The 15,190-nt window shown below is 37.0% G+C and overlaps 1 protein-coding gene and 1 pseudogene across 1 annotated transcript; one reads left to right on the top strand and one right to left on the bottom strand.

Annotated features, from left to right (window-relative positions):
• Positions 1-4,186: 4,186 nt before the first annotated feature.
• LOC116111091 lies at positions 4,187-6,625 on the top strand (annotated as a pseudogene).
• Positions 6,626-7,809: 1,184 nt separating this feature from the next.
• LOC116111093 lies at positions 7,810-10,610 on the bottom strand. The gene is made up of 2 exons (XM_031397300.1): positions 10,292-10,610; positions 7,810-9,308 (listed from the first exon to the last, which is right to left on the bottom strand). Exons 1-2 carry the CDS (start codon positions 10,601-10,603, stop codon positions 7,998-8,000), a joined length of 1,623 nt encoding a protein of 540 aa, XP_031253160.1. The 5' UTR covers positions 10,604-10,610; the 3' UTR covers positions 7,810-7,997.
• Positions 10,611-15,190: the final 4,580 nt, after the last annotated feature.

Genomic DNA, 15,190 nt, shown 5'->3' with positions numbered 1-15,190 from the left:
CCCAAAATAACTACCCACCAAAACATGCATTTTGTCTCAACTAAATACACTTTTAGTCCCGACTCTAAGGATTCCATGGATCCTGCCAACCCTTTCTAACTAAATACACTTTCTGCTGCCCAAAAAACACAGCTAAATCTATTCCATGCTTTTGTATCTCCACTAGCTTTAGATGCCTTCCTTTCTTCCTCCCTTTGCTGCTTCAAAATTGGTTGTGAATAATGATAAATGGTTTACACTCTAACTCATTAATCATTCAGGCAATCTGTCACCAATGCATCATGGAATGACTTAACATTACTAAACGCTGGTTTCATCTACTAAGTAAAACATAAATTGGTAAAACCTCTCTCGCAGGAGAAACTAGTGCCCCAAAACCTAAACTAGGTACATTTGCTTGTTTCTTCTGTTTCAACACCTACATAACAAAATAAAATGAATGTAATGAAATATGAAAACACATAACATTCATGATTTAACACATGCAAATAGTTGAGATACTACAGCAACATCAGTTCATGATGAACAAGGATGCCTTTGCAATGAATCAGAGAGAAAGAGGGGTGCCTTACGAGCTGAAAACAAAACACATGAAGATTCCCCATAAGGTGTTGTCTCCTCAATAACATATGGAACTTGGTGCTGCAACTCAGCTGACCTATTAGAGAAATGGAGAGGTGAAGATGTGGGCAAAGATGAACCTAAAGAGAAAGCGACAGGCTATGGAGTTGCAGGAGATGTTCGAAAAGGCAAATCAGCGACTAATTGGTGAAGTAAAGATAGGAGGGCCAGAAGGATTCTGTTTCTCAGATATTTCCAAACCTCTAAGCATGCTTTCAATTGCGGTGGCTTTTTGTTTGCTTGCATGCAGAACACTTTCCAGACTACGTTCAGAACCTTTATTTAGGGACATCGTCTGTGACAAAAGAAGTCCAGACGAGAGAGAGGTCCCAGAAAATAAACTCGAACTTATATCCATTACAACCATGGTAGAAGTTTCGTACCCACGAAGGTTGGAAGAAGCTGATACATGAGAGGTAAATGACATTTTTCCACCTCTATCACGAAGAGAAGGAGAAGCATGTTGCCTATGCATCCCACCATCCTCTTCGTTTATTATCTGTCAAAACCAAAATCCCTTTAAACTATGGCCTTACCAATATTGCTGGCAACATAGAGAAAAAGGAAAAAGAACATGATATGAAGTGTTTTAGTCAATTATATATGTAATGCCTAAAAAGGTAAAATTGACGTGGAGCCTCGTCAACAAAGGTTAGTCAGAGCTCAGAGGGTTCTGTACCATCCAGGTGCGGCCACGTTGCGCCTAGCGCAAGTGGCATGGCTCCTGTCAGTGCAGTAGGTGAGCGCCATGCCAACAAGGGGCTAGAGATCGCCCACGTGTCAAAGCCCTGCTTTGATCGAGGAAATCCCTCGGGCAGGTGACCAATGGGACACAAAGGAAGGATTTGCGCAGCGCCTACACACTTGCAACTTTTATAATCATTAACTTGAACTCTCCCACTATAAATAGAGGACTTCCCTCTCATTTTAAGGGATTAGCTGATTTTACGCTGAAATAGCTCTCTCTCTCTCTCTCTCTCTTTCTCTCTCTTGTATTCTCACTCAAACTGTAACTCAGCTCGCTGAACGCGACCTGATTTCACTTATTAATACAATATCAGTGGATATAGGATTTGCTTTTGAGCATCCAAACCACTTTAAATACTATTCTTCACCCCTTATTTAATTCAACCCCCCTCATATCACGTATGACTTCTAAGTTCTTTTAGCATTTCACACGTGTGAGTAGTTAGTGTTAAAATCAAGCATCAACAATATAGACAGTTTAAGAAAGCACGCAGAGACCAGATGCAGGTCTCCAAACATTTTGGAAAAAGAGAAAAGGAAAATGAAATTTCCAATCAAAATACCTCACTCATTTCATCGGCAACACAACACCTAATAAAATCTTCGTATAGATCAGCAGATCGTTGTATTTCTAGAGCATTAGGCCAATGTTCTAATATCAACAGGGCATATTCTCAACACCTACAATCCAAAAAAAAGATGATTTGAACAACAACATAAAATTGCATCATCAATTCAAGAAGAGTAGTCATACCTTACACGGAGCACTGCATTACGATCATTCTTTGCACAATCAGCTATGTGAGGAAGCACACAAGCAACTTTGCAATTATGAAACATCTGGAAGAGAGTGAGAGTTTCAAAACATTTCAAACAGGAAAAATCGAAAGACTTGTATAAAAGGGACAAACTATCTGAGTAGTTAAGAAAAAAATTTACCGTCTTTATGCAATTATCTGCAGACTCTGCAATGACAAGTACAGTAATCACAACCAACTTGAAAAGAAAACCCAATTAAACTGAAGAAGAAGATGTTAATGGCAGAGGAAGAAGAAGATGTAAAGGAGGAGGAGGAGGGGCTTCAGTTTTGCTAAGAACAAACAACAACAGGTGGGCTGTTCCAATGGTAATGGCGGGATGGAGGGGCGCAATTTCTTTGATTTGGGTTTGTGTTAAAATGCAACAATTTTAGGTTTTTGGGGACAAAATATAATTTTTGAAAGATTACTCAATACCTTCATTAATCTTAATTAACCTATGATTAGTGTTTAATTGTTATTAACTTGTCTTAATAAAAAAATAAGGCTTTTTAGTAAAGACTGAAAAAACTACATGACCTTTTAATTAAATCCAAGGTCAATATGGCCTTTTAATCATTTACCCCTGTAAACGCAGAGAAGTTGCTCTGAATTTTGAGTTTAAGTTTTAAACTGAATGACTATTTTACCCCTTTAGTTTGAAAAACTAACAAAATAACCCAATTTTTTAAAGTATGACCTTAGTTAACCAAGAATGGGGTGACGTCATTACCTATTGAAATTAGGGGCAAAAATAAAGTAGTTATGATTTTTTAGTGAACCGATCGATATATAAGGGTGTTTGGTTCCGGATACCTTGCATTTTTTGAAGGAACGGGAACCAGAATCAACGATTCCTTGAAATTTGAAATCGAAATTGGAATTGACGGTTCTGGTTCCTAGGTACCCAGAACCAGAACCTATGACAACGGTTCTAGTTCCGGGTACCCTGTAAAATTCATTACCCCCCAAAAGTTTTTAAAATGACAAAAAACTCTTAAAAACCTATCTCCATTACTTGGTAACGGTAGATTCTCAAAAGTCAAACCAACTTATTTTAAATATTATTAAATATAAATATAATTGTATTCACATTACTTTTTCTACAAAAGTTTTTACTAATCTCTCACTATTTAATTTTATGTCATATTAATCTCGGTTCCCAGTTCCGGTTCCAAAAATTTGGAACCAGAACCTACCCGTTGACGGCCAGTTCTGGGTAAGAACCGGAACTAAACCCTTGGTACCCGCTGATTCCGGTTCTAATCAGTTCTTTTGAACACCTCTACCTATATATCTAGTCTGAATCTTCACAACTACTAATAAAGGGTAATCATTAGAGACTTATCTTACCGTTAACTTATGACATCAAGAGAATAGTCGAAGTACACGCAAGTTAATCTAAACACCCTTGAATACCCAAAAAAAAAAAAAAAAAAAAAAAAATAGGCATGACTATGATCAATGTAACCCATTTAATAATCTTTTATATTTATGTCGCAATATGACTTAACCCATTTAATAACTTATTTAATGCATTTATAATATGTTTAGCTCATTTAAGTTGTTTATCAAAACGTTTAATTCAATTAACTTGTTTGTTACTCATGCTTTAACTGTATCTTAATTAATTTTTGTATCATAAACAATTAATTGCGTTATAAACAAGTTACATAACCTATTTAATTTATCTTACTATTATACGAGTCTAGAAGTTGAGACCCTTTAATCTAAACAGTTATATATTTGTCTACACAAGTTGAGACCCTTTAATCTAAACAGTTATATATTTGTCTACACAAATTCAACATGAATATAATTAGCTTAAAACCAATTGAAAACAAGGATAAGATAGTTCTCAAGCCTTATGATAGGGATAAAAATGTAATTTAATCAACCTTAGTAACTTTTACCACACAAGTTAAAATAAGTAAAAAAAAATTAGTATGATAAACTTCAATCAATTCTTAGGATGAATAATGCTACGATACGGATAATTTTCACTGAAGTTTTAGGATTGGTAATAAACGCTGCCGTTTATCTATTGCATCATCTTCTTAAAACCCAAAAATTTCTGAAGATAACACTAAACCCAAAACCCTCAAAAGAGTTCTTCAATGGAGAATTTGATCATTCTCTGATAATCACTCTCTTCTTTGGGAGAGAATTCAATTAACCTCAGAAATGGCTTCAATCAAACCCTTCTCTCCTCATTTACAGTCACAATTTTACCACTCCAAAACCCTAAACCTCTACAAATCACCATTCATAAGTCTTCCCCACAAACACAAACCTCGAAAACTCTCATTTACATCCCACGTTTCTCACAAACCCGGTTCAAAAATTCATTGTTCAAGCCCTTCTGTATCATCAAAAACAGAAATTTTGAAGTTTTTGCAAGAAAAAGTTGTGACTTTTGTTGTGGGGTCAGTGATTTTTTTGGGTTGTTTTGGGTTTAGCGTGAGACCAGGCTGGGCATTGCCTGGGAAAATGAGTATAATGAGTGAGAATTTGGGGGAGAAGAGTGAGACCCAGATGGGGGAAGATGAACAAGAGGAGATGTGTGAGAGGGTTTTGGAGAAAGAGCCCAGAAATGTGGAGGCTTTGAAGGTGGTTGTGTATGGGAAGATGAGAAGAGGGAGGACTCAGGAGGCTGTGAAGTATGTTGAGAGGCTAATCGAAATCGAGCCGAGGGAGGTGGAATGGAGGCTGTTGCAGGCGCTTTGTTATGAGATGATGGGGCAGTTGAGTAAGGCCAAGAGGTTGTTTAAGGAAATTTTGAAGAGGAGGCCTCTTTTGCTTAGAGCTTTGCATGTATGTATGGATTCTCTAATTTAAAATTTTATTTGGTTTTGTGCTGTTTGTTATCATGATTATGCAATGTATATGATTGGTTGTTGTTTGTGGATAGGACTTTGGAAGGTCTAGAACTATAATTTGACTGCTCAACTCTGTAATCTCTTGGAATGTTGAATTCAGGTTTGGGGTTTAAGGTTGTTTAAAGGAAATCTTGAAGGAGAGGCCTCTTTTGCTTAGAGCTTTGCATGTATATATGGATTCTGGAATTTAAATTTTTGGTTGGTTATGTGTTGTGTGTTAGGTTTCCAATGATTATGCAATGTATTTGATGTGGTTCTTGTTTGTGTATAGGACTTATCAAGGTCTAGAAAAACAAATTTCAACTTTCTTCTATTACTTAAATTTAGAATCTCCACTACGATGTTGAATTCAGTCCAAATTTGCCTAAGTAGTTCATTTCTAGATGTGAAATTTCATCACTCTTGTTGTTCATGTTTACTTAGATGTTTTAGTCGATTCTTTAGGAAAAGGTCAACGTTTTGTTATCTGATTTTATGTACAGAGCATTGGTCGGATTCACTATAGGATTTAATTCAGTTATTCAGGCTCTGATGAGGTTTGGTTTTATATCTCTCCCTAGACATGAAGATTACTCAGCAAGATAATTGATTGGTGTCTCTTTGGCAAACTAAGTCGAAAATGCTTACCTGTGGATAGTAGTAACGTTGATATTCCTTTGTACTCATCCATATGATTGACAAACCCCTTTCTTTCCTGGTGTTTAAGTCTAACTACCATCATTTTCCTGTGAAGTATCGGTTTGTGGAGTTTGCATTGGATAACCTGTCTAATTGCTGTTTGGCTAAAGTTTCTTTGTCATTTTCAAAACATATGCAGATTGCTAGTTGATACCGAATAAAACAGATGACTTTCCTTGATGCAACTTGTATTCTGTTACCAATTATGGTACAATTGTTCAACAGTCATTAATTTATTTTGTTTTATTCCAAGCATTTCCATGCATGTAATGAAATCGTTAACCTATTTAAATTCTTTTCTTTTTCTCTCAGCAGCTGCTTAAGCCTTCTGTTTTCTGCAGGGTCTGGCAATGGTGATGCACAAAAACAATGAGGCCCGGCTGTTTTTGAGATGTTAACAAAAGCTCTGGAATTGCACGCCGTGAAAGAAGGGTCACCGAGGAGCGGAACATAAGAATTCTAATCGCACAAATGCATGTTGTGAAGGTGACTTATTAAATGATTTTTCTCTATAAGTTCGATATTGCCATGCATTTCTCATTTCCCGTTGTGTGTGGGAGAGCTAGCTCAAGTTTCTGATGGATAGTTTCATCCTTCATGTTGGAGCTACTGATATGTAAAGTTGAATGCGCACAGCGAGAAAATAAAATATTCTGTTGGATCGGGGGGGTTCGATTGTTAATATGACCATTTGCAATATTATTTCCCTTGCGGGTATGTTGGAGGAGGGCTTGAAACAATTTCAAGATCTGGTGAATGAAAATCCTCGTGATTTCCGACCTTATCTTTGCCAGGTAAAATTTTTTTCACCTTACACAGCTAATGGGTTTCTAGACAGTTTGCTGCTTTGCAACCGTTCAAGTTCATATTTACAACAAAAATAAGGAATGGCTAGAATTATGCTAGGATAAAATAAGCCTTAAATGGCATGAATTGCTTTTCTTTTTTGAAATGTTACTCTGAATATCAAGTTGTTGGCATTCTGACAGGGCAAATCTATAGTTTGCTGGATAAAAGGAGGAAGCTGCAGAACAGTTTGAGATATACCAGAGCCTGTTTTCCTGACGAATTTCCAGAAAGAGGATTTATGGACGAAGTTGCCTTTGCAGCTAAGACCAAATCTAGAGAACGCTTCAAAAGGAGTTTGAAGCTGAATTCTCATACAAGAAATGAGCATCAGAACTTCCTCTTTCGTCAAATGACACCGTCATCAAATTACATATTTTAGACATTCATCTTATCTTGAAATCGTTGGAGCAAAGCCAATCTTCATCAGAGTCACACTTAAGAGTGGCAAAATCACTGTGAATCATTAGAACGTTTCCTTTTCAAGTCAATCTCTTCATGTTCGCAACACTCTTCCATATCAATATGGAGTGATTTGGTTCATCAGTGAAATTCTGTAGTCATTTCTTCGTTCATATTGTTTTTAATTTCACAGAGCTCTTCAAGTTGTTGGATTGGTTTTAGAGACATGTATATTGTCTTGAGTAGTGTGTAGTGTGACATTCTCTCTAAAACAATATAAAATTTTCAGCCATGAATTATCTTTATGCAAATATAATTCAATATCATGTCTTTCTTTTGTATAATTCTGGTTGCAAAGGCAATCTCCACCATTAACAGTCTATAGAAAAATCAATTTATGCATATTCTAATTTACTTGAGCCTACACAAAATCAGTAAAAGCTTCCTCCAGTTTGATCAATGAGAGTTGCAAGATTTGGAACTTGAAAGTGAAAATCTAAGTTAATATCAATAGAAGAAGTGTACTCTGTCTTTTCATTGTACTCACTCAAAAATTTTCAAGCAGAAAGTCTTAATGTAAAAGATAAAGAAATCATCGGTGCTAGAAATCATCTGTATTCATTCAAAACAAGAATTAATTTTCACACATATTAATCCATCATATTATAAATGAACTATACAGAAATATGCATTATATTTTATTCCCTCAGTTACTTTTTTTTTTTTTTTTTGGGGGGGGGGGGGGGGGGGGTTGGAAGGGTGGTTGGTTTTTGTTGGGGTTGGCTATCATCTAACTATATCCAGACAAATTTTTTTTTTCTTTTCACATTTGAGGATCGTTATCAAAGAGAATACCTGTTGAGTGTAAATAGCCATCAAAGAGCCTTTCAAATTTGACTGACCTTTTAATGGCAAATGAATGCATAATCTTCAATTCCTTCAAGTAGTCTGCCGATCTTCCTGTTAATTCCGGATCCAGGAGCCAATTAAGACACAGTGAAACTTATTGGCTCATCGCCATATAAAACTAAACGCAGGACCAGTTCTGGTCTTTGACGTCAGTTGTAGAATGCAAACTTGAACCCTCTGGAATTCCTAATGGAGGATCCTGGCATGAGCAATTGTCAACTGTAAATAGTTCCCATTCTTTAATTCCACACTTGTCCAAAGCAGTAACTAATCTAATTCTCTCTGTTTCATTTGGGTAAGCCCCATTCGGACTAACAAGCACTGCTCCGGTATAAGACTGCCCAGCAACTCTTGCAGCACCATGATAATGAAACAAACCCCAACTGAAATCATCAGATACATATACGATCGTCCAAAACTCTTTTGAAACAACCCCATTATCCAGGACAGTGAAGTAAAACGTCCCTGGAATCTTGTCTCTCTTAACCCGATACTTCCGCCTCCTCCAGACCAGCCGCCCCTCTAGAGTTCTAACCTGAAAAACAGGCTCATACCAAAACGACCCTTTTGCTTTTCCCCTGTAAAATAGCTGGTACTGGCAAGGGAATTGATCATAGGCTGGGTTTTGTCCAGCCACAACACGCCAACTCCAATCCAGACTCCCCAACCAGCCAACAAAAAGATCTTCAGCGGTTTCATGAGACAAGTCTTTTCCTTGAAACTTCGCCATTGGAGGCACATAAGGTTTTTCAGGAATCTTTGCATCCAATTCCAGGCAATTGTTCTTCTGTAATACACACAGCGAGAATGCTTCCAGGTTTGGACTTTCATATGAAGCAATACACCGATAATTACAAACCTGATCAACTGGACTGCACTGGTTCAAGCACTGAAGTGCTTTCCTACAATTAGGATCCAGAAGACAGTTAAGTATCTGAGGTCCACAATTCAGTACCATGCAATTCAGAGTTGAAAAACCCTTCGATCTCAAGTTCTGTAGTGTTGGTACTGGCCTTATATAAGCATTAATAATAACCAACAAACAGAACCTTATATCATCAGAATTGTGTCGATCCCACGCCTCAGATACAGTTTGGATAACTTCCACTGATTCATTTGCTTTCTTTGGCTGTGCAACACCAACTATTTTGTCAAATATGGTCCCTTTTGTTTCAGAATGGACATAAGTTCCTCCTAGTTTATTCAATAAATTCAGAGAGGAGTCGAAGCTGATTATATTCGGGACATTTCGACTGTTTTCCTGAATCCACTCCACAGATTCTTGATCTGTGACAGCAACAATCAGCAAAATATCTGCATGGTTCAATTCCTTTTGCAGATTGACTACAGTTTGATTAGACAACTGACTGAGATTGTCAGTGAACACAACCATTTCATATCCTTCATCAACCCATTTTAGTCTCTTCGCCTGCATAGAGGAAAATATAGCAATGGGTACTTAAATCTAGCATAAACAAGCACACTTATCTGATAGACAAACTAATCTACAGCATAATCTGCTGGAAATTCATACTCCTCATGCAAGAAAACTGAAATCTAATAGCTAAATTATTTACTCTACCCTCTTTAAGCTTCAATAACTAATGGCATTCCAATGATTACTTGATTACTCTGATTTTAACTTGGATTAGGTAGTCAAAATATCCAATAAATTGCAACAATAAACTAAACAATAACATAAATAAACACAGAGAATTTGATCAAAGCCCACTTCCAAGAGTGAAGATTGAGAAAGATTTCACTATCAATTTTTTTCTTTTTTTATAATCTAGAAATTCCCTGACTGCTTCACAGAGCCGAGTTTGAAACTGAAGCCCTACCGACGACCAAACCTTACAATCTCTAGAGCCCCGAAACAATAGCTTTTGGAATTATAGGTACTCACGTTCCAAACCTTGAGAGAGCAAATGACAAGCCTAACCACTTGGCTAACCCGGTTCAAGATTTCAATATCATTTTGAACCCTACATATCCAAGTCAGGTCTCAGGATGCAGGAATGGAGCCACTAAGGGCTGAGTGGGGGCTTTGAAAAATTTATGAAGTCCCCTTCCACATTTTGTATTCTTAAACCCTTTATTGTATTTTATTTCTCAAACGGCAAATTTATTTAAACTTGCTCTTTAAATTTTCATTTTTCCCTTCCTCTTTTAATAGTGTTTAAAGAACATGAACAAACAGCCATTACATCTTACAATTCGAAATTTTTTTTTTTCTCTTTTACTATATTATCTTCACCTATTTAAAATAATAGTATTAATCTGTGCCTTATGTTTTAAATTATAAAAAAAAAAAAAAAAATTGACAAATAAAACTGTCTATTATTTGAGCGAAAAAGAAGCTACTTTCGTAGCATCATCAATTCTTTAAGAACAAGTAGTGATGATACTTACAGTGTGGAGCATGACCTCTTGCCACGTGGCGCATTTCAGGGGGCTGACGGAGCCGTCACCGACGACGGCCACTATTCTCACCGGCGTGTCAGTTTGCTCCGTCACAGCACATTCATTCTTCTCCAAAACCGCGGGAACTTTACTTCCCGAACGGAAAACGGCCTTCTGCTTGGAAAACAAAGGTAGAGGAAAGCTTGCGGTTCTGCGCAAATGGATGAGCGACAGTGAACCGGCCGCCGAGATGGTGAACCGACGGTTTGATGGGAGAGAACCGGGTTTGAATTTGGTAAGAGCGGGTGCTTCCAGAGACATGTTGATAAGTAAAGGAACCTTTTAGCTAAGTTATGGGATTTTTGTTTTAATACGAGTTTTAAGATGAGTTTGGAAAGTGCTTTTTTGGGAAGCACTTTTTTAGAAGCAATTTTTGCAAGAGTCACATTACCTTTTAAGACCTTATCGGGTTAAATACAAGAATATGATAAAAGACTTAATAAGACGAGTTTGGGAAGTACTTTCATGTGGAAGCAATTTTTGCAAAAGTCAAATGATGTGGTCAAGTGAAGATTGAAGAAGCTTTGCTGAACTATGGGAACTCTGGCGGGGATAGGTTGGGGTTTTGGTGCCAAGGTTTTAAAAACCGATTGGGGTGACATGTTCAAGCGATTGGGTCACAGTTAAACCAATAGTTTGATAAGTTTAAAATCTAGCAAAGACCCCCCTGATAAATACCATCAGACCATATAGATTTAAAATCTAGCAAACACAACCTTTGGCTAAATGTAAATCGGCAATCGACTAGGAGAGCAGCGGTGACACACCAAGGAGGATAGATCGAGTGATGGGGAGGACGAATCGGTAGCTGGCAAGTTGAGACATCGCGGGAAAATGGCAGATCGGTGGTGGAAGTCAAACAATTGTAGTGGCTTTTTTTGCTGAGATGATTGTGGATCTTCATGAACAACAACAAGGGAGCTTGAGAGAAGGTAGATCGGTGTCTGAGGAGGCCTATTGATGCCGAAGAAGGTCGATTGACTCTGGGAAATGGATGAAAAACTGTTGGACGACAAAACATCGCACGACGATGAGAGGAGAAGCATCACGACCTCGAAGAAAGTCAGAAGGTGGTTTTCGACAGCAAGGGAAGGTGGAAGATTGCCAGAAAAAGGGAGGTCACCGCTGATTTGCATTTGGCCATAGGGTTGTTTGCTGGATTTGAAACCTTCAGGGACTGATGCATATTAATCAGGGATGTGTTTGCTAGATTTCAAACTTGAAATAGTTGAAAAGGTAACCTGACCCGTAGAAGGCCTCAAGTCCCGGTCCAATCGGTTAAACCGGCTAGGCCTAAGCATGGCAATGGGGCGGGAATTTCATTCACCATACCCATCCTCGCCCTCAAAATCACTCCCTACCCCCGCCCCATCCCCGTTACGGGGATGACAAGAATTCCCCTTCCCCGCCCCATGGGGAATGTTGGAGGCTCGTCCCCGTCCCGTTAATTTTACATAAACATAAATTTGAGCATTACCAAAGACAAATAATTCTCATCCACATGATAAACACTTAAATTAATCGCAACATAGTTAACTCTCGTCCACATAACAAATACTTAAATTAATCATTTAAACATAGTTAATTTTACGTAAACATAAATTTGAGCATTTTCTTGAATTCTCCTTATGAAAACATAGGACAACATCAACTAAAACATGATCAATTTTAGGTTTAGCAAGTAAACTGGAAACTTCAACTGCTTCATCTTTTAATGCAGGAGCAAAAGGTTCTTCTACCTTTACCTGGAAAAAAAAAAAAACAACACCAATTCTTTCATTAAAATAAAATCCAACATGGTAGCTAAAAAATAGTGTAATGAAACACCAATTATTTCATTTAGACTTGCAGATTTCTATTTAAAAAAGTATTTTCATAACTCAAACATTTCATATAACCAACACGACAGCCAGCATAAAACAAACATTAAGCCAATCAAACATGAATTGCTATTGCTTGGTTTTTTTTTATACAATCAAAGCAAATAATTCATAATAACAACAATAAAAAAAAATAAGGTAATTTACCCATGAAATCACATCAGCACTTGCGCAGCAACCACAACTTCACTATCATCATATTTCCTTCTCCTTTTCGTCTGCATCAGCATCATCATAAATTGTTGAGTATGATTGGTTATCTAACATAAGAATCAAAGATACACAATAAAGTAAACACGTCTTAATATGTTTCAAAAATTTGTAAGAAAAAAAAATTGATCTAATTACCTTTTATATCCCCCCATAACCAATTATGAGAACACATCAATGCCTCTAATGTATGAGAATGAAGTCTGCTGCGATGTGGGCTTACTACATTCCCACTAGTGCTAAATGCAGACTCGGAAGCAACTGTGGAGATAGGAATAGCAAGGATATCTCGAGCAACATTCTGGAGGATTGGATATTTTGACCCATTTGCCTTCCACCAACCCAATACGTCAAAGTCAGGAGTCCTAAGCAATAGTTTCTCCTCAAGATAACTTTTGAGTTCTGACTTCCCTTCAATAGCACTTGGGTCTTCATTTACAAACACTTCAAAGTCATTAAAGAATTCCTGGTCATCACTTTGAGTAGTCATTTGAGAAGAAGTTTCAATGTAAGAATGATGTTTTTGCCTACTGCATTGCTTAGAATGGTACTTAGAAAATAGATCTAATTTTTTTTTTTGAATTCTCATAATTTGATATTGACCATCTTCTCCATAGATCCTAGGAAAGAAAAAAAATCTAACAATTTCATTTTGTGTCTAGGATCCAAAATAATCGTTACTCCCATGACACCATGAGTCACATCCTGATACTTTGAAAATTTGTCATCCATTTTTTTTGCCATATTCCTTATCACAACATTATCACATTTAAGCCAACTAAACAACCCCAATTTAATTTGACAAATTTTTGGGAAATAAACATTGGACGTTGGAAATTATGTTCCAGAGAACAATAATGTGGCATCGTAAAATACTTTTAACTTTGAACTCACTTGTTCTGCCATCTGCCATTCTTCCTCTGTTGGCAAACAATTATATTGTGGCTCACGAAGCTGTAAGCGAATAAATGCTTCTTTGTAAATGAATGCAGTCTCAAGCATCAAATAAGTTGAATTCTGTTGAGTCTTACAGTCTAGAGCCAACTTCTTCGTACTTTCAATGCTCTCTTGATGTGCCGATTCATCAAACATTTTGCGCTCTTTTGGGCGATGCCAACCAATAAGCAACACTCTCACAGATTTTTGCAATCACTTCTCCAATCACCGATAAGCCATCTTGAACAATTAGATTCAAGATATGCGCAGAACAACGCATATGAAACAATGAACCCTATAGCATAAGTGAGACACATGGAAGGTCCTTTAACAGATCTCCAACAACTGCATCATTGGTGGAGCAATTATCAACTGTCAACTTTGACAACTTTCTATCAATGTTCCACTCATAAAAGCAATCTTTGAACACCATAGTAAGGACATCTCTAGTATGTGGGCAAGGCACATATACAAACCTGCACCATTAATTATACATTATTAATATATTAATATGCTAAAACAATGTATTCAGAAATTAGAAAATTAAAACATAAAAAGATAATACCTTATGAATCAATTATGTAACACCCAATTGTTGTCGATAAAGTGTGTTGTGATGGTCATATATCCTTTGTTTTGGTGGTTGGCAGTCCACAAATCCGTAGTGATAGCAATTCTACCATGTGTTTTGTTTAACAATTTCATTGTCTTATGCTTTTCAACATCATAAATCTTCAATATGTCCGCCTTAATAGTGTTTCTGGACACAACCTTGAGCAATGGTTAAATGGTGTTTCAAATTTTCTAAATCCATAATGATCAACCATGTTGAGAGGATACTCATATAGAATTATCATAATTGCTAGGTCCTTCCTCCCTCCTCTTGATCAAAATGATAAGTGTCTAATGTCACCTTTGACTTTGAATCCTCTTTTGGGGTAAATGCAAGCAACTTTTGTCCTACATCTTGATACTTTCGTCTTGGACAAATTTTATAATGATCATGCAAGTGCCTTGTCCTGTTTTTAGCACCGCCAGCTAGTTGTCTACGACAATAGTTACACTCAGCCTTACCCTTGCCATCAACTTTCACTTTCTTGAAATGTTGTCATACCACTGATCTAGATTTAGACCTTATACTATCCCAAGCATTGTCAAGGAGGCTCTGGAGAGGTGTTTTAGAACGATTATCTAAACGTGTTGGTTCATCAGTATCTAAATGCGTCAATTTTTTTGATGCCTCAAACTATTGATTGGAGGTCTCGTCTAAACTTTTTCGTTTAACAAGTAAAGGATTTTCAGTTAGACATGTTGAAACCTAAAAGAATGAACAAAAGTATTAATATCAATAATTAACAAAAATCCATGCTATATTAAAAATTAAAATAGCCCATTATTAAGTTCAAATGTTCAATCAATGCATGATAGTCATGACATGTGAAGCAAAAACACTATGTAAAATAATGTTGAATAATAAAAGACAGAATGTAAAATAATGTTTAACAAAAATAGGGAGGAGCCTACACAAAAATGTAAAATAATGCCACACGATAAGACAAAACAATCACAAATCCCCACCTAATCAAAGCCAAGCCCTAGCCATCAAGGACTGCGGACAAAACACCAGCCTATCCAACCATCAAACAACCAGGTAGGAGACCAAACCTGCAGGAAAAAACTGTCAAGCGCCAAAGTTTGGCAGCTGCCTTGGGTGGGAAAGGGAAAACAGTCCAGCCACGCCAACAAAGACTATAAATATAATATCAAAGAAGAAGCTCTGAGCCATGCGTTTGCTCACTTATATAAAGTATAAACAGTTGTT

The sequence above is a fragment of the Pistacia vera genome, unplaced genomic scaffold, assembly GCF_008641045.1.
Source record: "Pistacia vera cultivar Batoury unplaced genomic scaffold, PisVer_v2 Contig625, whole genome shotgun sequence".
Lineage (NCBI taxonomy): Eukaryota > Viridiplantae > Streptophyta > Magnoliopsida > Sapindales > Anacardiaceae > Pistacia > Pistacia vera.
Note: the sequence above shows the minus strand (reverse complement) of the source record. Positions and strands in the feature narration are given on the sequence as shown.

What these genes read in the sequence shown, in the direction of transcription:
- LOC116111093 (XM_031397300.1), bottom strand. Translation starts at nt 10,603, where the DNA reads ATGTCTCTGGAAGCACCCGCTCTTACCAAATTCAAACCCGGTTCTCTC. An exon ending in AAGAGGTCATGCTCCACACT is followed by an intron (nt 9,309 to 10,291) that starts GTAAGTATCATC and finishes TCCTCTATGCAG; the next exon opens with GCGAAGAGACTAAAATGGGT.